This window comes from Dendronephthya gigantea, unplaced genomic scaffold (assembly GCF_004324835.1).
Source record: "Dendronephthya gigantea isolate DGI-Jeju-01 unplaced genomic scaffold, DenGig_1.0 000000F, whole genome shotgun sequence".
In the NCBI taxonomy this organism is placed as follows: Eukaryota; Metazoa; Cnidaria; class Anthozoa; order Malacalcyonacea; family Nephtheidae; genus Dendronephthya; species Dendronephthya gigantea.
The window spans coordinates 3,311,455-3,334,579 of NW_021163010.1; the positions used below are offsets into that span (position 1 = coordinate 3,311,455).

Here is a 23,125-nt window from a genome sequence, read left to right on the forward strand (position 1 = left end):
GTCGCATTGGTTGGTCGCAAAAATTGAAAGTCATCAGTGAAATTACTTTATCTCATTGATATTATCCAGTTTTACAAAGTTTCATATAGGACAATTCTTTTTTGGACTGGATGCGCAAACCCGACTGGTCGGACCACGTTCAGACCATGCGCAAACCCGGCTGGTCAGACTGGATGCGCAATATTACACATATTGTATAATTAACAATCATTCGCCCAGCCTCGTATCCAGGGTCTTGATATTCCACCACATTTTTCTTCCCTTCTTAATAATGACGTAATGGCGGAAGTTCTGAAGTTTCTATAAACAACAAAATCGAAATATGATAAAAATCGATATTAGAATTAATATTTACTTGACTAGAAGTCAGTAAAACAATATATATTAATATGGCTACAGCTGAGGAAGAACATAAAGCTACAGATGTTTTAATAAAATCTCATTATGATCAAGCTACGAGGTTCGTAAAAATTGTAAAAATTTTAATATAAAGTTTACTGCAGAAGAATAATTAAACAACCCTTAATCTGTAAAAAATGTATAGCTATAAAGTATGTACAATAACACAACTGTTAATTATTCGTGTTGTTTATGATATGTTTATTGCTCCTGTAAATATTTAGATATTGTTCTAAATGTAAATTTATTTTTTTATATATTCTTTTATCATAGATAGAGTTAAGAGTTTGCACTTAGTAATAATTAAACCATTATAAATATAAACATATATATTTATCTATTTAACTACACCAAGCTATATTCTTAGCAATGAAATCATGATAGAATCAGAGTTAGTAGGACAAACTCAAATGAAGGTTTTTCTACCTCTTCATCCATAATCCATATAGGTATTATGTTTTTACATTAAAGATTATACTATCTTCACCCTCTTACCATTTTCTTAGTAGCATTAAATATGTTGTGGATTTTTTTATCAATTTTAATTGTTGTAGGGTAAAATCATTGAGTTGAATAAACCATTATTTATCTCAATGGGTAAAACCAATTTAATTATGTATACATTTTGGTAGACACATAGGTAAAGGAATAACATGTGATGAAAACAATGACAAGGAACAAGCAAACACTTATTATAATAAAGGTAAAACATACAATCTTGAAATTCTTGATGCCATGCAAGTATAACATTTTCACCTGCTATTGATTATTTGCCAAAAGATAAACATGAACCTGCAGATCGAGAGACAGACCATATTAATATATATTTCAGCCTTAAGGAGTATCGATGTTGGATTAGCTATGAAGATTTCTAACTCTTCTCCCAATGCTGAGAGGTCAAGGCAACTTCATGAAAAACTCCAGAAGTATGAAAACATCTTTTAGAATCGTCTGATTTCAACCTTGTACACAGGTTAAATTTAAGAAATATGGATTTTTTTAATGCAGGTTAAAGGTTCAAGTTAAGAAAAGGCTTGAAGCTTTAAACACAGATGTAAAAGAACGAGGAAAACCTCCTGCAAGACCACCTCCGCCAATTCATGTGAACTCACAAAAGAAAATTCCCCACAGTTACATTCCAACTGTGACCAACAATGAACAAGGCAGTGTCCAGAGTTGGGAAGATGCAAGAGAATTATTTTCTGTTGGAAATAGTATGTAATGCAAGCCAATGAAGGAATTTAGCAAATTAGTTTCATATCAGATGTACAACCTTACTTGACCCCACATTTCCACTATTTGCCATATATTTTCATTAAAATATTGTAATTGTTATTACATTTTTAAATGCCCACAATTATATTTTTATTTAGGTGTAAATATGTTTTTTGTGTCAAAAGAAGGAAATGTAACAACTTTACATCAGCCTCAAACCCTTCGTGCCTTGCAACTAGTAAATGAATCCTCAGGTTTGTTCAGACAATCTAACAATTTTTAGCCCCTTTCATGTGGTATCATTAAGTTTGAAATGAAATTGTATAATCCAAACTTGTATATTTTACAGTGTTTTAGAAAAGATTGTAGTTGATTATACGTATATCCCACTATTCATTATGGCTCATAATATGTATTCTAACTCAATGTTTCTTGACTTAAGACTCGTCTAGCCCAACAGTCTTTCTACAATGTGGATCGTGGGTATTTCCTTTGGTTCCTGGACGATCTCCTGTGTTAAAAACTGAAGATAGAACTTTCATGATTCCAGACATAAATCTGGATGGTGAAGAGACATCGAAAGGACAATTGACCGAAGGAAAGTTCCCAACAGTCGGACTAGTGTTCTCTTCAGACGTGAGCGAAGGCCAGGTTAAGAGATTTGAGAGAATTTTAAAGTGCTATTCAGATTACAGACATTATACCCCAGAATGTAGTAGTCAAGAAAATGATAGAGCAGAAAGAATTGTTCCAACAGCACCACCTGCAGAACAACCTGAGACAATGACACCAGAGAGCGAAGACACAAGAACAGCACTAGTTCCAGTCGGCGATGAGAGTCTCACGCCCTCTAGTGACGAACAGGTTTGTTTTACCTCTTTATACGCTAAAAAGAGGTTTCTCTCTTTAATAAAAATTTGTTAAATCTAGCACTCACGCTCATGAAAAACTAGGACGTTTTCGTTCCTAATGACCAAATATATTTATCTCTTTCCAGCACTCAACCTGGGGAGCAAAGGTTTCAAGGGTAAATATTTCTTTCAGTTTTGTTGATAAAAAAAGTAAAATAGACGTTAAAAAAGAATTTCGTTTCCACAGGGCATTGAAGTTGGGGCTGTTCTCATCTCGTGGGGTTTGAGCAAAGGTGCTACAATTGGTGGAAATCTAATTAATCAAGTAAAAAACTGTTACTTTCTCCCATCTTATAGTAATTATTATGGTCAGCTCAAATTTTCCCTGTAGCAATTTGAGTATACTTTACGATAGGGATCGGAGAAGCTTCGTGGAAAAATAAAACCAAACGAAGAGTCAGCGAAGATTGATCCGAAAATTGAAGATAATGTACGGCAAATTAAAACAGCTACAGGTGATTACTGCAGGCTAGCTAATCACGTTATTATGACACAGAAGTATTATTCTTAATTAGGGCCAAGTTAAAAGGTACAATTGTTAAACGAGATGAAGTCTGGTTCTCACATATGACCTATTGTCTCAGCACCTACAGTAAGGTGACGCAAAATGACCTTGAAAGGTCTTTTGCCATTTGCCATATAGGTTTTATGGAGTTAAAAAAATATTAAATCTGAAAAAGTCTAATAACATTTGTTGAACTGATTATTTAAGATGCCCAACTTCGTTTCCTCCCATTCACTGTTTGTCTTGCATTCAAATTAGTCAGTTGGTATAAATATAATGTTTTATAATAAATTTTCTCAGGTGTTGCCTGTCAGGTATCGTCAGCAATCGTATCTGCAGTTTCAGCCTTAACCTATCAACTTGGAAAACAACTTGCCCCCATCATTGTCGAGCAAGGTTCTAAGGTAGGAGTTTCTTAAAGAGTTTTTTGCAGGCACGTTCCACTAGCTGATAAAGTTCACCTAAAATTACCTATGTCAAGATTTTCGATGAATAAATTTGTCGTCACACTGTCTAACAAGTTTTACTCAAAAAAGTTCCCGACATAACTTTTTTGCAAAGTATCAATATTAAATCTACAGGAATGTAAATGTAGATTTATCGGCTTTTTGTTTAGCTACTTCCACAATCTGCAAAACAAAACAGTAGCGATGGAAAAGGTCACATTCAAGAAGTAATGAAAGTGGCAGTCGGTGGTGTTCAAGGTATATTGAATAGGGGATAGTCTATTTGGCGCGGGTCGCGGGTCTATCCCATTGAATAGTTGTGGTGTGCTTTACTAAAGCCTAAAGTGGTCAACCTCTCCACCTCATTCCCATGGTATCCGCTCTGCCCCCATTTGAACGAGGTTGTTAATACATACGAGTCATCAATAATTGTTAGAGACAACAATTTTATCCCGATACCAAAGATAGCAAATTATCATTTAAACTGCTGATCAGTTAAATTGTTTTAGGCATCGCTGTTGTTCATGAGGGATTAACGAATGCGTGGAAAATCTTGTACTCTAGTCTCTCTCAAGCGACGGTTACAACAGTTGATCATAAGTACGGGTTTGCGCACAATGAACTGGCTGCATGGCACTTTCATTTACCGTATAGGAATATTTATCCCTGTGTTTCAATCTTTTTGCTTCGCCTTCAGGTATGGAGAGCAAGCTGGGAGAATTACTGGCGATGCCATGGGAGCTGTTGCTAATGCAGTTGAAGTGAGGAGCTGTTTTTGATGGCCTTTGATTCCACTTGATTGTGATGTATTTTGCCTCTTAAAAAATACATTTTCTAATGTATGTTATTTGTATTTCCATAGGCTTATCATAATGTCAATAATCTTGGATACAAGTAAGTGCTGTCTGAACTTCGTATAACTCTGGGCTGGACTGGATATAGAGGTTTTATTAAATCGCTCAAAAATTGCCCGATGTTTGCAATAACTGTTATTTGCTTCATATCTGTATTTTTATTGCTTTTTAAACCTTTTCACAAATTTTCACAAGTATGCTAAATTGTAAACCATAAAATATACTAATTGTTAATACCATATACCACACACAATCTTCAGTTACACACCAAATCTCAGCCGCCACCACTGGCTTGAAGATCTCACTGCGCCTGCACATATACCTGTGTATGAGCGATATAAATTTTCTAGGTCTATTGATCTCTTGCAAGTGACGTCGTCGCTCTTACAATCCTTCCGCGTCATTATAGCCGCGTTGAATTTTTTAGTGCCATGCACTAGTATGGCACTACTAGTCAGAAATTATATTTGAAAATTTCATTAAAATATTTCTCTAGAGCCATAGCGAAGAAAGCAGTGAAAGACACTGGAAAAGAATGCTTGTATGATGCGAATAAAAAGATATCATGATGATATACGCAACACAATTTACATTGCGCTTCCTTTTTTCAACTTGAGCGCACTACTGGATGTAATTTAATTTTATTTATATATTTTCAATAACGGAGGAGACTAAGAAGAGGTTTATGAAAAGAGGTAATCCACGATTACGGAGATGATGTGTAGGCTGTAAAATTTTCCAGAATGCGTGACTAGAAGAAACAACGAGAAGAATTTTAAATGCATGAAATTTTAACCCGAAAGGGTTAAATTAAGCATCTTTTTCATGTCCGCCCTTCAAATTGGTCAGCTCGCTTTTATAGACAATTTCGCACTGCATGATTCCTGGAAAATGTACATCCGCTATCTCTTCTGTAATCTAAGATTGTAAAACACGGTATCGCTCGACTTATACTTACTGGGTGAGTAAAGCTGAAGAAACAACTGAGAGCTTCCAAGAGAAGCAAAAAGGGGAACGAGGAGAACAAAATTTATGTTTTATGTACATTATTTAATGATTCATAACTTAGGTTAAATGGCAATAGCTTTTTGGCAAATTTGCATATAAATATAGTTTTTTACTCACCCTGTAAAGGTTTGCCATATTACTGGTTAAGGGAGATTATTTAAAGCGACTGGAAAAATTGCAATGACATTGTGAACGTAGATAAAGTCATCCAAACCACAAGAATATATATCCACAATATTTTATACAAAAGTACTTGCTGTAACAGCATATTTGAAGTATTAGACATAGTTTACCTGTTTTTATACTTATACTTTTACTTTTAGTGCTTCTTTAATGCGAATACAAGTTTAAGTGAAATTCATGCATAAACGTGCGAGACTTTTTTAAAATACTTGATTATCCACCTTAAATCTTACTGCTAAATGTGATAGGCACTTACTGATATTGCTGGATCTTTCACAGACACAGATATCGTGTTAGAAATCTATTCTAATTTACTGTTAACCCTGAGAAAACGTTTACTTCTAAAAGCTATTCATTTCATCTCCATGGAAACAACGTAATTCCTGTCTGAACTCAAAGAGGTACTTCCAGTATCAGAGTTGATCACACGAGACTTGTTAGCGGCGATCTCGTTAAATCTGGAGTGTGTTCCAAGATCATGATGACCAGTTGATGTACATGTCCCTTCTTTTCGCGAACACAATGACATCCATTTTTTTCTTATATCTTTGGAAAGGATGCAGTGGAAGAAAAAAACTAACAGACCTTGAAATGCGTTGAAAATACAAAACAGATACTGAACCCCCAATCTAGCTTCTTTGATGGCAAGAACACCAAATACCCAGGTTAGTCCCAGTACCACAAGGATAGAAATAGCACGCCTCGCTTGTGTGATACCGCTGATCGTGCGGTCTGCGGTCACATTCTTTCCGGAGGTAAGAAGAGAACGTAAGATCAGGACAAATGCAATAAAGTTGGTGAGAAGTATGAGTAAAACTGGGGCGAGAAAAGCCACTTGAAATGGGAAACCTTGAAGGCGGCAACTAAATAAAATTATAGGAAAGTTGATATGGTAGTTAATATAAGTTAAGTTAATCTGCACGGTTGACTTTTTCAAGTTCTTATTGTCAAATTCTAGCTGTTGTTCAGATCTGTTATTATGAAGTTATTAGATGACTTACTAATTTTCATCGCCATACTCTTCAATTTTCAAAACTGCTGTCACGATAACAATAATCGCGGGTATTCCTAATAAAGAAGAAAAACTATAATTAAATACTTTTGGCCTTAACTTCAAGCAGGACTATGCACCTCCAAGGAATATATATGTACCTCCCGAGGAATATATATGAAATTTTTTTAAGGGAATATAGCTACGAAGCAACCTTTCACTTGCTATACAAACCATTTGAACTAGACATAAGACATAAACCTACCCCATCCAACAATAAAGCACTTGATCATAAAACTCGAATCGTCTGGGGCTAGCAGAATTTTAACAAAACAACGGTACATATTGTATGCTTCTATAGCCATCCACATGAACACAGCTAAGACAAAGTAATGTAGAGCTATCGCTGCAACACGGCACCAAATAACAGATGACGTCTTTGATCTTTCAGCAGCCACAATGAATACAATTAACGTGAGTGTTAGAGCTATGCAGAAGTTGAGTAAAATCTTGATTGGAGTTCGCGTTCGTAAATCTCTGGATTTAAAAATATAGGTATAATTACACATATTCAGTCGTGAAAAGTATAATATCGTTAGAATAAAGAATATAACCGGCATCCATGCATTTAGGTCCAACACTAGGAAAAACAGCTGTGTTCAATAACTTCAATTTCACGTCAAGAGGTTGTTTTTGTAAAAAAGAAGAGAGATAAAGTCGTGTTCAGTTTTGTGGGAATTTCCCTAGTAAACATTCAGTGTTTTCAGGCAATAGTCATTCGTTGTCCAGATTATTAAATAATCATGTACATGAAATATCGATTTCACTGTTTGTTTCTCAGTGCTCTCAGGAAGAAACGACATGGAGAAATGTTGAAAATGATGGAGACACCAAACAAAAAAACTTACTTAAACAGCAAATTCGTGATTATGGTTAGAAACAATCCTCCCAATGATATTGCGCATCCAATATAACTTATTATACTCAAAGCTTTTTGATGATCTTCATCGATACGATCGTTGATGTTCACATCCTAAATTAAATTAGATATCGAATCTTTGATAAAATTATTTGAAAATCTGTATGGTACCACAATGCTATTGATACGGTAAATCTACGGTACCACAATTGATACCTTTTTGATAACTAAGGACGCATGCAGTTCCCTCCCAGGCGACGCTACTAAATAAAGTCGAACCTTCATGCTTCACTTACTATTAAAATTGCAAAGTTTGTAAGATGAGAACAATTACAAGTAACTATTCCATATTTAGTTCCTTGGTAGGCACAACCAGCCTGTGACCAGTCCCCGATACGATCCTTTAACGAGAAATCCCAAAATACACAAGCAGTATTCTCGCGTATTCCACCTTCTAACGGTTTGTAAGTTGTCACGATAGGGTCTTCCAAGTTATCTAATTTTCGCCCTTTGATTGATCCAGATATTACCCAACTATTAAGTTTATTAACCGTTTTTTCACCAACTGTTTCTTTAGCTTGAGATTGAAATAAAGACGCCTTTCGGTAGACAACAAAAGATATACGTTGGCTTTGTTTTCCGCTGTTAATGTTCAACGTTTCAAATATTGATTTAGGCATTGTCAATGAAATTTTAGAGCTGCTTGGTCTAACGCTAAAATCGTTGCTGTAAACGCTAAAATAATTGTTTTCTGACTCAGCTGCCGCACCCTGAAATTCACTTTGGTTAACTTCTCGAGTAGAAACAGCGATGTTTTGTTCATTTTGTTCTATTTCTTCGTCAGCATTTATGTCAACATTTTCAAGATAGTGTTCCACCACTGATAAAACTCTAAAAAATAACCAGTAAAATGATCGAACCCTAAATTTGAAACGTTTAGCTACATATTAGAACATATTTTGCTAAATAATTGCTGGATAGAGTAAAATAATTGCTAAATAGAGTAAAATAACAAAATTCAGTTTTCGGTATCGCTTGTTGTATCATTGAGTACTGAGAATTTCATTCTTCTTAAAAGGAATATATTGATGTTGTATAATGATGTAGCCGGCGCTTTTAATATATATAGCCCCTGCAGATCTTCTATAGCTGTTGGTAATGTGTCTAAAATATACCTGGCTGAGGAATTATCAGATCTCTGACTCTGGAAAACGATAACAGGATCAGCATTTAAGAAGTTGTCAACTGATTTAATGATATTTTTACCAGTCTGAAATACAGATGAAGAATGAGTTATAGTATAGATTGATTGATTGCGTTTACTGTAGGTTCATAAGCACTTATATGTTAAAAATTAGGAATCATATATGCTGAAAAGTTTGGTATAGGGCTCCAAAATATTTTTTTTTATTATTTTTAAATCTGCTATTGCTGCTAACTGACTTTAACGCACCTTATTTAAAAGATTTGTTTCTTCGACAATGTTTTCAAGAATTGACACAGTCAGGGAGACGTCATCTTGTTCAAAATTCCGAGAATTATCTGTTAAATTCACGAGACGGATACTTGCATCAACCGTCGATATAGTACCATTTTGTATATCCTGAAACAACGTATAAATAAGATTTTTTTCTAACGGCCACTCCAGTCACTACCCCCCTGTACCCAATAACATGTTACCCCTTTGTTACATTAGAACTAAAGTCCGTGTAAAAAAACCGACACACCTGGTAGAGAGTTGACAAATCCTCTGTAACGTCTGATTCATTTTTGACGCGATATTTACATTGAGACGTGTCTGGTTCCAGCCAGTTCGGACTTTGGCAGAGATCATCGTTGCATTGACAGGATCGCGACGCTTTATGGGCAGTTTCTAAATTATGTTGCAAACTTCTGTCATCTTCTGTGGGAAGGGAACGATTGTTCGCCCCATAAGGACACTCAACGAAAGTTCCGTTGCCACCCGCGGTTGCTCTCCAGAGAAATATTCCCTGCGCTGCACTTTCACCAGTTGTTTCTTCCTGACATGCGCCTATATATTTCATATAGATTTCCAGTAAGCGACTGATAAAGTGAACGGCGAATACAGGGCCGTCGAAAGCGGGTGGTGGAAAGCGCGGGTGCTGCCCCTAATTTTCATGCATGTCGTTGATTTTTAACTGTGCTAGTTTGTCCAACTGCAATAGAAATTGTTCAACTTGTTGCAGTGAGAATTATATTTTTCAATGTAAGGCATAAAGGTAAAACTAAATTCAATGGGTTGGTTCTTGGAGAAGGAATGTGCTGCGTGTTGTGACGTAAAATCGTAACAGACCTACCTGCAATAATTCCGATAAGTGGTAACGACTAACGTGGCCAAACAATGCGGTACAATGTTATGAAATGAAAACATGTAAATTTTTACCTTTGCATATCATTTGATTTCTTTTTGGTAGATATGCAACACCATATTGACAAACACACTGGTACGACCCCAGATTGTTTACGCATATTGAGAAAGATTCATTACAAGGTGAAATATTGCATTCGTCGATGTCTACGAAAAAAACAATGACGAATATTTGCATGTACACAGGTCACAGGACCGTCGCTAGAAGCCTAATTGGAGGGGGGTTGTCATATTAATGTATTCGTCTTATGCCCGACTGATTTCTTTTGTTAACTGTTGTTTATATGGTTGTACTACATGAGTATGTGATTAACACCCCTCCCCCCAATTTAGCCTCTAGCAACGGCCCAAAAGCTTATCAATCAAGGGTTTGATTATTATACAGGGTGTCCCAAAAAAAACGAAAACTATTGAAATCACCCATAACAATGCCATTGTTAGAGTTTGAATGCCTAAGCACTCTGTTGGGCCCACAAGTGTATAAATCGGGGTTGCCATAAGCATTTTTATGCATGCATATGCTGCAGTCAAATTTGCTTGTTCGCAAAAATGATATTTATCAACAATATTTACAATTTACAAATATGGATAACAATATTTAAATGTGCATCTCAAGGACCATGACCTTCGACATGTCCCCTTTCTCTAGCAACACAAAGCATTTAGCATTTTATAAGTTGTATTAAATCCTCACGGGCTGAAATTCGTGAACACGGCATTCAAATTTTAACAATGAGTGATTTCAATAGTTTTCGTTTTTTTTGGGACACCCTGTACAACTCATTAGAGTGAGATCAATGAAACAAATAGTACCAATGTCCTAAATATCCTAAATATAGCAAAACCTTCATGCGGTAGTTACTAAACAAAGAGCAGAAAGCGAATGTCGTACCATCACAATTCAGACCATTTCCAGTGTATCCCTTAAGACAATTACAATGATAGGATCCCTCGGTGTTCGTACAAGAAGAATATTTGGAACATGAGTTTTTTACCGTACATTCATTAATATCTGCATCAAGGTAAACAAAAGTTTATTAATTTGCATGAAAATGTTGAATGTTCTGACGAACTGTTAGCCATCACAAACCCTGCATTGACTCTGTATATCAACTATTTGATTTAATTCAGTAAACCTTTCTATCAAACTATGACTGTCATGGCAAACACAAGACCATTACTGAAGAATTCACGTATCACAATTTAGCAGATAGTTTGGAGAAACTCAGGACCAACTCAGAACAATTAGTTTGCATAAAAATGCAATACGATATCATTTGAATTACATATATAGCTTTATACGATATCTCTCTGTAACAAAGCTTGAAATGCAGTCGTACAAGTCTAGAAGTGAAAAACACTTCAATTTCAACCAAAATAATTAAGAATTTTAGTCCTACCTACACAACTTTTTAAACCATCTCCTGTATAGCCAGGCCAACAGACACATGGTGTATTAAGGTTTCCCTCACGAGTACAATTGGCTTTAGAATGACATTTGTCACATGCTGACAATAAATGAAAGAAAGAATGATTGGGAAGAATGTAGCCCCAGAATGCACGTTTTTCATTGCTTAAAAATCTTAAATTATAGGTAAAATTTCCATGGTTAACAAAAAAAGCTGGCACTTCGATTGCATATTGTAGCGCAATATATTCTGTTTTCAGTATCTTATAAAGTGCCTGATTTTTCAAGGCTGCATGTCATTTATCAAAATCTTACGTTCACATTTAAATCCATTTCCAATGTAACCAACGTTACAGAGACATGTAAATGAACCAGGTGTGTTTGAACAACTTGCGTTTCGATCACACGGACTTTGTAAACACTCGTTGATATCTGAAAAATTTGGTTAAATTATTCTCAAAACTGCATGATATTATATATATTTATACAGTTTACTTAAAAACCTGTCAATTTAAACGCTTAAAAACCATGAAACACAACCGCGTACATGATGCATGCATGGGAAAATCTTCAAGGAAGAATAAATTAACAGTCCGCCGGAAAATGGCGAATTCCACCATGGTCAAGTCCCCCGAAAAACGGCTAACTCTACCATGGTCGAGTCCGGCGGAAAATGGCGTATTCAACCATGGTCGAGTCCGGCGGAAAATGGCGTTTTCAACTATGGTCGAGTCCGGCAGAAAATGGCGAATTCGACCATGGTCGAGTTCGCCGGAAAATGTTGAATTCGACCATGATTGAGTTCGCCGGAAAATAGCGAATTCGACCATGGTCGAGTCCGCCGGAAAATGGCGAATACGACCATGGTTGAGTCCGCCGGAAAATGGCAAATACGACCATGGTCATATTCGCCGGAAAATGGCAAATACGACCATGGTCATATTCGCCGGAAAATGGCAAATACGACCATGGTCATATTCGCCGGAAAATGGCAAATACGTGACCATGGTCATATTCGCCGGAAAATGGCAAATACGACCATGGTCATATTCGCCGGAAAATGGCAAATGCGACCATGGCCATATTCGCCTGAAAATTGCAAATACGCGACCATGGTCATATTCGCCGTAAAATGGCAAATACGACCATGGTCGAGTTCGCCGGAAAATGGTGTATTCGACCATGGTCGAGCTCACCGGAATATGGCGTATTCGACCATGGTTGAGTTCACCGGAATATGGCGTGTTCGACCATGGTCGAGTCCGCCGGAAAATGGCGGATTCAACATTGGTCGAGTCCGCCGGAAAATGGCGTATTCGACCATTATTCAGTCCTACCATACCTACCTTGACAAGTCTTTACACCATCTCCTGTATATCCATCTGAACAGATGCATGATGTAAGATTACAAATGGCTTTAGAATGACAATTTTCACATAATGACACTATATAAATGAAGAAATTTATTTATACAAATATACGGTACACAGGTGTCGACGCGTCTTTGACCGCACGATTTTACCATCGTCGCAACAACTTTATCACTGAGTTTCTCATATCTCGACGCTTTAAGTCTATAGAATTTTCTGCGGGAAACTTAGTATATATGAGTTTTACTTACCTTCATCATCTATGATAGTCACGGTCGCTTCGCCAACAGTTATTTGAACATTGGAATTGTTATGTAACATCAAAGCAACTGTAAAAGTTTCGTTTCCTTCATATTTGTTATCTTGGATTATATGAATTTGAGGGCACCATGATGCAAGGGAATATTCTATTGAAAAATGTTTCTCCTCATTTGAATAATCTTCTCCACTTGTTGCAGTGCCATTTCTGAATGTTAATCTTGAAATATTGTAAAAAATTAACACATTAAACAGTTAAAAACAAAATTAAGTGTCTTTATATATTGTACGATTTCAGTTATATGCATGAACGCGGTCACCATAACTCTTATTTTTATTTGCATACCTTGCGTATACCTTGCATGCGTGTGAAAATCAGTTGGGGAAAAAAGCTATTCACAGTTTGAAATTAGGAAAATGAAGAAAGAATTTCATATTGTTCGCGTTGTCTGTCTCTCTGCTGCAAAGTATAGATTTAATCCGTTTACGCACGCGGATGTCTTCATAAATGCATGTAGGTTTGGAACTGCTAGTCTATGTTATGTTCGTTAGTGACAACTGTGCTAATCACAGGAAAACATATATCTTAATCATTTATCTCAAGTATCATAGGAAATTAAGTTAACTAGATTTACGCATGGGTAAGGCATGGGTAAGGCATGCAGTTGGACCAGAAACTTGGCAGTATAGTTGAGGTATTCTGGCAGTAAGGAGCTAAAGGTTCGCAAGCAAAGAGCAAAATCTACAAGCTAAAGTAAAGTTCTGAGTTACTGGGAAAACATCTGTAAGTCGTTTTTATTTGTATTTAGTTATTGTAAGGGTTTGTTTTAGAGTTACACTATATTAATTTAGGTTTATGTATTTGTTCTATTTAGTCGAACCACGTTCACGTTCACGTTTCACGATTTGCATATCGTCAATTTCGGGTTAAAATTATATTCAGATTGTATACGAGTTTATGATCTATTATTGTCGTTGCCATTGGCAAAAGTGTATCTACCCATTCTGCGTGCGTTTTGGACTGTTTTCCCCGCCTCAATTGTGCTCACACGTAAGCTTATACCATATTGGGATTACTGTTTTGCGTTCGATGGTGTTAGAGCTTACAATGCATATAAAACTGAAACGTAATAATAAAATTTACTTACGTCCCAGCAATATTTAAGGGATCCGTATTAAAAGGATCCTTTTTGGTAACAACAAGACAAACAAACACGAAACCATCTGCTTCACCAACAGTGTATGTGGAACTTCGGAATCCAAGTGAAGCTGCATCAATTGAGGTGTAATTTAAAATTTTCAAATTAGGAACGGAGGTGAAATCACGGTATAAAAACGTGTGGTTGGTCACGTCATATGCAACTTTATCGTTTACGATTTAGAACTCTCTGTATAGAATCAAGTGTATTTCTTTTATTTTAAACAATAAATGTGGAAACATGATATAAAACGAAAACGAAACTCCGGCACAAGACATACATGCATAAGACAGCACTGAAGACTCGTTTCCGTGTCAGGATTTATTTTCACATTTCAGTATTATAGTTTAAATAAAAAATCTTGCATGTGTTGAAGAAGGATGTTTGCATCGTAAATAGTTTGGACCAAGGGTGCCTGAGAACGTAAAAAAGGCGAAATACATTCAAATTAAAACGTATCCGGAAAGGTCTTCACCATCGATTATAATTTGTCAATGCTGAATTAAAGAAAAGACGTGAATGGACGACTCTATATAGTGTACTTTGTTTCCTATTTCTTGAGAATATTGTTTAGTTCTTACTTTGTCTTTGTCCTTGCGAAGACGGGAATGCCAGAATACATACAAAAAGATGCAAGAATATGGAGTGCCACAACATCTTACTGAAATTATTTAACTGAAAAATTCAAGATGAAGCGATTAGTTGAGTTGACTAAAAATAGCAGGAGTGAAAGGACGTCTGTCTACTCAGGCTACTAAAATAGCTTAATTCTTAATTTGGCTTTTTGAAAATCTTGTGCAATGCCAACAGGATCCGAAGGTGAGTGCAGTGTTCAGGTAACGCCGAAGCACGTACATAAGGAATATAAATAAATATAGAATAACTCGAATTGCCGAATAATAATCAGTAATTGTCTGATGGATTTTTGGTGCATCGCGGATATATCTTTTCCTTTGTATTATATACGGTTAATCTTTCCTTGTGCAGATCTGCATGATTGTCTGCCAAATCGGTAAAAGTGGCATTGTATCATTGTGTTCTAAAAACTAGATAATACCGAAATCATTAATATTCTTTAGCTAAAGATTTGGTACATTTATTTAAGTAGCTATAATAAATTAGTAGAAGCAGTCACCAATTATACCAACTTGCCACACTTAAATTAAGTTAATTTTACAAACAAGTAACTTTTTTAAAACAACCACTTACCGGATAAACAGTCCCATGCAGGCGCGTCGTTGCCCTGTAAACACTTTGACAGGTTAAGTTACGATATTATGTAAGTCGAGATATTATATAAGTCGAGATGATATCATCAAAATTCATTGAAGCAAGACTAAAACTGAATATGCTGAAAAATAAATATATGCATAAGCTTAGCTTATATATGCCTTATAGCCAGTAATACTAAGGAAAAAGTGAATAAACTAATAAACTCAGAATAAGTGGATCTGGAAACAGATGAAGATATCACGATATCGCAAAACTACCGATCAAATAGAAGAGTTTTAGTTAGATTCCACTGATTCAAGACTAATTTCAAATGAAATTATACGTGAGAGGGTATCGTGCTGATTGGAAGAAAGCTGACTGCATGGTTTATTTCAAGTATGACAAATATTTCTTTATGATTCTTAACTCTGTTACTATGCTGTTCAAAAACATGGTTTTTTCGGCCCGCAGTGAAACGTTTGAATTTCGAATCTTTTCCTAGAATTTTCTAATTTTACTGCAAGAGGTTATATAATAGCAACCACGTTTTTTGGCTACGTTACGCATACTAGAAACCAAACTTGAGTAGCTTCCACTACATTCGGAGATCAGTGAACTTCAGTACAACTCCTTATTTTTGTAAAAAACATTCAACCCTATAGACTAAACAATATTGTGCTGCAGCTTATGAATATGGTTATTGAACCCTACAATCAGCATGGAAATTAATTCGTATTGAATTCGTATCGACCTCTCTATTACATAATAAAATACTTTCTTCCAGTCTCCTCCTTTAGCAATGCTGGTAGGTGAGTGATGTTACATTGAGAGGTTTTTCAACATTTTTCAATCATAATACATTGTTTGTGTGGGGGAAGGGGGGGGACAGTTATTTGCCGTTAAATCAACATACAATCACTGTGGTTATGTAACGTGTCCAACGAAGAGTCTACCTATTGTCATTTTTCATGATTGTAGCTAGTTACTCTGGGGGCCTTCCTCCCCCTTCCGAATAGTTTTCCTGCAAGTTGAAATTTTTCTCTAGGGATCAAATTGTGGCAAATTACAACCGGTACTACCTGATGGCTCAAACATTTTGCTATTTGGGTTTCCGCACCCCTACCAAAACTTATAACGAGATTTTTGAGCGTTTTTATCTGCTTTTGGAACAAAATTCACTTTGTGTATGTGTTTTTAAAACAAAATTGTCAGTATTCCGTTAGATTAACCCGGCCTTTTTAGCGGTTACCATTTATTTTGGTCTATCCAGATTCGACGTCTATATATAGAGCTCATTGACGAGGCTCGGTAACTTAGTAAGCTGTGCAAAGATAGTCTAGGGTGGTTATTATTTGTATGAACATAATTCTTCAATCTTTAAGAATCTGAACGATTTTTGCACCAACTTTGGTCTAAAATGAACACACCACAAGCTATTGCATTCGATGAATTTGGTAGACCCTTCATTATCCTTAAAGAGCAGGAGAAAAAACGACGTTTGACTGGCCTTGATGCCCAAAAGGTAGCTATCATACTTGTCAATCCATAAAATTTTTACGGCAAATGTTGTTCTTGTTCGAAATTGGGTTTTAAACGTTTTTATGATTATTTTAGTCCCATATTCTTGCGGCCAAGACGGTTGCTAACATATTAAGAACTTCTCTTGGTCCTAATGGTGAGTACAAAAAATATATGGACTAAGTTTACTCCACATTGTCACTCCCTTGGCCATGTGAAGGCGAAGATATTGCATGCAGTATAATTTACAGAGATTTGGTAAGGTTGGCTTGACCAAGATGAATTGTAGTTGTTTAATTCGCAATAAAGTATTTTATTTAAGTTTTGCTGTAAAATGCTAGCTAGGGAAGTATAAACTGGAATTATTGTAGTGGACAAGCTATTAAACAGTATGTATATTTTATTAATGTTCTTGTATAGTTTTGCATGAAGATAAAAAACAACAATATAAATATTTATAGTTAGAAATTGGTTACACTGATGAAGACATAAAACTAATATTTATAGTAGGTATATATTTATGAAACTATTATTTATAGTATCAAATGTGGTATAACAACTGCCTAAATGCTTAATAGACAAAAACACTTCTCGACGTTTCGACCTGAGGGTCTTCGTCAGGAGAGTTAGTATTTTAGTTTTTTAAAGAAAAGCAGTTAAATGTCAGTGGTCTGCTGTTTACGTATAACATTGTGAAGTTTAATGCCACATGCACAATGTTTTTTTAGATTTGATAAGTATATATTTAGCCCAATCAAATACGCAACATTGTGTTTTTGTTTCCACCTTGATATGGTTGAGAACTGCAATGTACAAATTTAGGTATGGACAAAATGTTGGTTAGTCCAGATGGTGATGTTACCATAACAAATGATGGTGCAACAATCTTAAGCCAGATGGAAGTGGAACATCAAATTGCAAAATTGATGGTTCAGTTATCTAAATCTCAAGATGATGAGATTGGAGATGGTACCACTGGAGTTGTTGGTAAGAGTCAATGCTGTTACTTGTACATTGGGTGTTCCCTAAATATTCTGATAAATAATTTCTTCTATGGCTATATTGATTTACTATACAAAATAGGCCACAAAACTAGTATATTAAAGTTGTGACATGGGAGGTTTCTTCTTAGTTCGTTTGTCTTAGGACTTCAATTCATTCAAGACTACAGGTTAAAGGCTATATTTTTTATTTGCAACAACCAGTTTTAGCAGGAGCATTACTAGAACAAGCTGAACAACTACTAGATCGTGGAGTTCATCCAATCCGTATTGCTGATGGTTATGAACTTGCTGCGCAAATTGCATTGGAAGAACTGGATAGGATCAGTGAAAGTTTTCCAATCAATAAAGATGTGAAAGGACTGTTAGTTGAAACTGCAAAAACAACATTAGGTTCCAAAATGTAATTATACTTTTCCTTTTATATATGAATAATATTGTATCACAAACATTATAATGGGGGCAAAGGTATTGAATATTACTAACTATGATTGCCTATACAAGTACATTGTATACCATTTGTATTGTGTTTGCAGGGCTTACATAGGTTACTTTACAGTACATGATAAACTAGGGTTATGTAGACTGTTATCTACCACTTCACATGTACAAAACTCAGGTACAAATATCACTGCAGTGAGATTTTGTCTTTGAAAAACCAACAAACATGCATGGCTGAATTCCTTCATAACAATTTAATTGTTTTGCAAGGCCAGACACCATGCTATAGTAATGCCATTTAATTTACTGTTATCTTGCACTGTACAACCTGTACTGGTGTGTTATAACAGGCATGTATTAATGATGATTTATAAATGTATTTTATAAATTATTATTATTTGTATTTTTATGAAGTAGTACAAATGCAGAATTACATGGCAACAGTATAGAATATGTAAACATTTGCCTATATGCCACTGCTATGATGCCAGTTGATTTTACATAACAGAGATCTGCTAGTCATTATGGCAGCTAGTAACACTCATGTCAGTGCCTCAGTGTCTCTTGTTAATTGTTATCTTTGCATCAACCCCCCCCCCCTTATCTCTTGTACAAATTGAAGGACTATAACATCCTGACACTGATAAGTGATATTCCACATTAGTCCCATTGACATACAGAAAACTTTAAATCTCTTTATTATTGCATATAAACTAAGAAGTGCATAAATTTATAACAGGTTTTTTTTATTCTTCCAGATATTAAATCTTAGTGTAATTTAATAAACGTATAATTAACATTCAACAAAACATGATAAACAGTGACACAATTTTGCATTATGATCTATAATGTGCTTCTGTTATAATGGTTTAGAGTGAGTCGTTGCCAACAACAGATAGCTGAAATAGCGGTAGAAGCTGTACTGTCAGTGGCTGACCTAGAGAGAAAAGATGTAGATTTTGAATTGATTAAAGTGACTGGCAAAGTTGGTGGAAAACTGGATGATACAATGTTAGTTAAAGGAGTGCTTGTTGATAAAGATATGAGCCACCCACAAATGCCAAAGGTATTTACTGTTAGATAGTTTGAGAATTCATTTTACACTGTGCTTCTGCAGTACAGTGTTATTTCATTGCTCAGTGCTCAGTAGTCAAACACGTTTTTAAAGGAAACAAGGTCAGAAAAATGCTATCCACCTCATTTCAGCTTGGAAGTTTTAACCTTGTATAATGAATTAGTTGTTCCTTGTTTAGGTTGTAAAGGATGCTAAAATAGCTATACTCACTTGTCCATTCGAACCCCCAAAACCCAAGACAAAACATAAACTTGATGTTACATCGGTTGAGGATTACCACAAATTACGAGAATACGAGAAAAAAACGTTTATCGAAATGATCAAACAAGTTAAAGATACAGGAGCTAACCTTGCTCTTTGTCAGTGGGGCTTTGATGATGAGGCAAATCATCTTTTACTACAAAATGAATTACCTGCTGTTAGATGGGTTGGTGGACCAGAAATAGAGGTATAGACTGAAAAAATCACTGGATTGACCCGTTTGAAACTTGTTCTTTAAACATGACGACATGCTTACTCTGTAGGATATGTCATTTGAACATTACTGTAGTGTACATACGTTTTGACTTTGTGGAATTGTGTAACTCCTTGTGGTATATTTACCACTATTTATGATGAATTTACGCTGCAGTGATTCTTCTATATTTTTGTAGTTGATAGCTATTGCAACTGGTGGTCGTATAGTACCGCGATTCTCAGAATTAACTTCGGAGAAATTGGGCCATGCAGGCATTGTAAGAGAACTATCGTTTGGTACAACCAAAGATCGTATGTTGGTTATAGAAGAATGTAAGAATACTCGCGCTGTGACGATATTTATAAGAGGCGGAAACAAAATGGTTAGTACCTAGATGTACCTCAGTACCACATCTTTTGTTACTCCGTACTGTAGTTTCAGACGGAGATAATACGGCAAAATTGATGCCCATTATCGCAGGTATAAAAATTTTGTTCTGTTGTTTTTTTTTAGATAATAGAAGAGGCCAAACGTAGTATACATGATGCTTTATGTGTTGTTCGAAATCTTGTCCGCGATAATCGTGTTGTATATGGGGGTGGTGCTGTTGAATTGGCTTGTTCTTTGAAAGTTGGTGAGCGTGCTGATAAGGTACTGTATCTATTGACTTTCATTATTTATTCCAATGGCCTGGCGATATGTTTAGGTATCTATGGACTTTCATTATTTATGTCACTCATTGTTCAAGTGTATTCCTCAATGGTCCTGGTGCCGGATATGATAGGGAATCATGGAACTTTCGTTCACCCCCCACTTTTTCCATCGCTTTGAAAGTTGAAGTTCTACTCCCTTGTAACTGATGCCACAATATTCTAGCAGTTTTGAAAGTTTCATAATAGCAAGTTTTAGGACTATCAGGTTTGTGTATGGGATTATTGATGTTAACTTCAGTTGCTTGTTTTAGATTTCTACGCTTGAACAATACGCGATGAGATCATTTGCAGAAGCATTAGAAGCCATTCCGCTATCATTAGCGGAGAATTCTGGCTATAATCCTATCCAAACTGTAGCAGATATAAAATCTCGTCAAGTCGCGGAGAAAAATCCGCGTCTTGGGATAGATTGTATGAGCAAAGGATCTAACGGTAAGCCTGCATAAACGATAAACTTAGTTACTGTATGGCTTTATTAGATCTCGACCTTTATTTTTTACATCGAAAATTCCCATGGCATATTAAATATTTAATTTTGAGCGTAATATCTTCGGCAAATGGAGAATAACAAGATAAACAAGTTAAACACACAATAAAACTATTTGATCGATTGACTATATGTTTGTTAATATTATATGCACCCCCCTTTTGGGGGAAAAAACTTTGATTCTGTATTCGACAGTGATTGTTGTTTTCGAGTGGCCTTTTTGGCAAGCTCCTCGTCGATCTTATAACAACGTTTTACATTTATTTTTATGGAAAACATTGAAAGCAGAACACAACAGCCTTAGTTTTGAACATTTAGGAGCACCTACTTAAGGAATAATACAAAGCTTCGTGTTGGGGAACAAAAACAACTGAACACAATGACTAGATGACATTTTTGTCATACTACGCTTTACGTTATAATTGAACTAAAATGTATTCCTTGTTTCCAGATATGCGAGAGCAACATGTTATTGAGACGCTCATTGGCAAGAAACAACAGATCAGTCTGGCAACGCAACTGGTAAAAATGATCTTAAAGATAGACGATGTTAGAGCTCATGAAGCATAAGTTGATGTAATATATTTCCACTAAGAATAAAGTACAGATTTGATTATATTTTAACACTTGTTTTTTCCACATTCACTAGTTGAACATGCATTTGAACAGGTTTTAAAAACATCCATTTTTAACATCAATCGCCTACTCGCTATGGTATACTGTACGAAAATTTTAATGCAACACGGATTCATGCATCAACTAGATCTTTCAGTTTATTCCTGATCAGTCTTCTTGGAATCGGTTTTCGGTTTTTCGGTTTCAATCCTGCTTTTGCAGCTACCGATTTCATTTTTATGCATTGTTTGACTCCACGAGAAATTTTCTTACACGTAAGACCACATGAACATGTTTTTTGTCCCCTGCCGCCGCATCTCATATTATATGAACACGAAGTTGACTTCGCACTCTTCGCACGGGTCGAACCCTAAAATATTAAACAATAACATTATTAACATACATGCAGTGTTGCGAGTGAAATAAATACAGAATGTTCCGAATAGATGAAGCCCAGAAAACATTTTTTTGTTTTGAAATTTACAAGTACCGTTAAATGCACAACCAACGGTATTCACGGGCAATGTATGCGCATGGCAAGTATTAATTTCTAGACACAAAATACACTTGGTTTATAATAGACTCAAAATAGCCGCAAATGTTTCGGTTCCCTTATGCACATTATGCAATGAATATATATGCGTGTGAACCAAATGTTATTTAAAAGCAGAGGATTAACGCGATAATCCTCTAATTTAAATAGGAATTTTTTTGGAAATTATCCAAGTTATTGCACCTATTCTATCAAAACGTTGCCGCGGTTTCGAGCTGTGTATAATAAAGTTTGCGGTTCACTAAAGTTTACGGAGTCTAAATATATAAAGTTGAAGAAAGTAAGTTGTGATAGTCATAATACACGATTTTGTTTCATTGGCAACTTTTGGACTCGTGCTGCTGCGATATGCGATATTCTCTATTCTTCAGCCAGCTTCGCATCCCACACTCCGATTTTATTGGTGCATGGGCACCATGAAATTGGTAGCTATACCTCTACTCATTTTTCACAGTGCTCAGGTCGAGCCAATACAAAGGTCGAGCCTGGCCTTTTTAGCCATTTTAGCCACACTATATGGAATATCAATAAATTAAGTGTAAGCTAAGCACTTAGATAAGATCCATCATGTATACTTGACTTTATAGAATGCTTGGGTAATGTCCTTTTTTAAACATTTCAAAAACATCTAATATAATTTATGCATGCAAAACTGTTACTTTTGTAAAATTTAACTAATAAGCCGTTGTCTTTAAAATATAAGAACCAAAGAAAAACGAAAGAATGAAATAAATCATGAAACTGACAAGAATCATATCATTCCCTGACAATTCATGTTTGCGCGGATACAGTTGAAGCTAGAATACACCTCTTTATCATCATTAACTATAGCAGCCAGGCAGCCTATGAGCTAACGCTCACCATCAATGCATGCAAGTGTTCCGAGAAGATCCAGCATGAACATTTTAGGCCGAACTAAGATCGCGTTGCCGTTAGCTTTCTTTTCTCAATTCAGTAACAATTGAACTACAGTATATAATTATGTACTTATTTTGGAT

At 35.7% G+C, this 23,125-nt stretch overlaps 3 protein-coding genes across 3 annotated transcripts; 2 read left to right on the forward strand and 1 right to left on the reverse strand.

Annotated features, from left to right (window-relative positions):
* The first annotated feature begins 287 nt into the window (after positions 1-287).
* Positions 288-5,699, forward strand: LOC114522004 (spartin-like). Its single transcript, XM_028542600.1, has 15 exons — positions 288-460; positions 1,032-1,102; positions 1,232-1,325; positions 1,408-1,613; positions 1,773-1,868; positions 2,057-2,478; positions 2,612-2,641; positions 2,713-2,790; positions 2,881-2,980; positions 3,331-3,434; positions 3,647-3,734; positions 3,986-4,076; positions 4,174-4,237; positions 4,339-4,370; positions 4,827-5,699. Exons 1-15 carry the CDS (start codon positions 390-392, stop codon positions 4,897-4,899), a joined length of 1,620 nt encoding a protein of 539 aa, XP_028398401.1. The 5' UTR covers positions 288-389; the 3' UTR covers positions 4,900-5,699.
* On the reverse strand, positions 5,604-14,754 carry LOC114519208 (adhesion G protein-coupled receptor L4-like). Its single transcript, XM_028539298.1, has 14 exons — positions 14,637-14,754; positions 14,005-14,125; positions 12,850-13,076; positions 12,575-12,673; positions 10,713-10,832; positions 9,836-9,967; positions 9,159-9,463; positions 8,885-9,034; positions 8,607-8,701; positions 7,728-8,322; positions 7,421-7,545; positions 6,778-7,049; positions 6,523-6,589; positions 5,604-6,384 (listed from the first exon to the last, which is right to left on the reverse strand). Exons 1-14 carry the CDS (start codon positions 14,710-14,712, stop codon positions 5,874-5,876), a joined length of 2,895 nt encoding a protein of 964 aa, XP_028395099.1. The 5' UTR covers positions 14,713-14,754; the 3' UTR covers positions 5,604-5,873.
* A 1,839-nt stretch (positions 14,755-16,593) lies between these two features.
* Positions 16,594-21,583, forward strand: LOC114517946 (T-complex protein 1 subunit epsilon-like). The gene is made up of 10 exons (XM_028538200.1): positions 16,594-16,789; positions 16,882-16,942; positions 17,608-17,772; positions 17,991-18,189; positions 19,101-19,293; positions 19,481-19,750; positions 19,956-20,141; positions 20,273-20,410; positions 20,724-20,904; positions 21,411-21,583. The coding sequence occupies exons 1-10, from the start codon at positions 16,685-16,687 to the stop codon at positions 21,527-21,529; spliced, it is 1,617 nt and encodes a 538-aa protein (XP_028394001.1). The 5' UTR covers positions 16,594-16,684; the 3' UTR covers positions 21,530-21,583.
* The last annotated feature ends 1,542 nt before the right edge of the window (positions 21,584-23,125 follow it).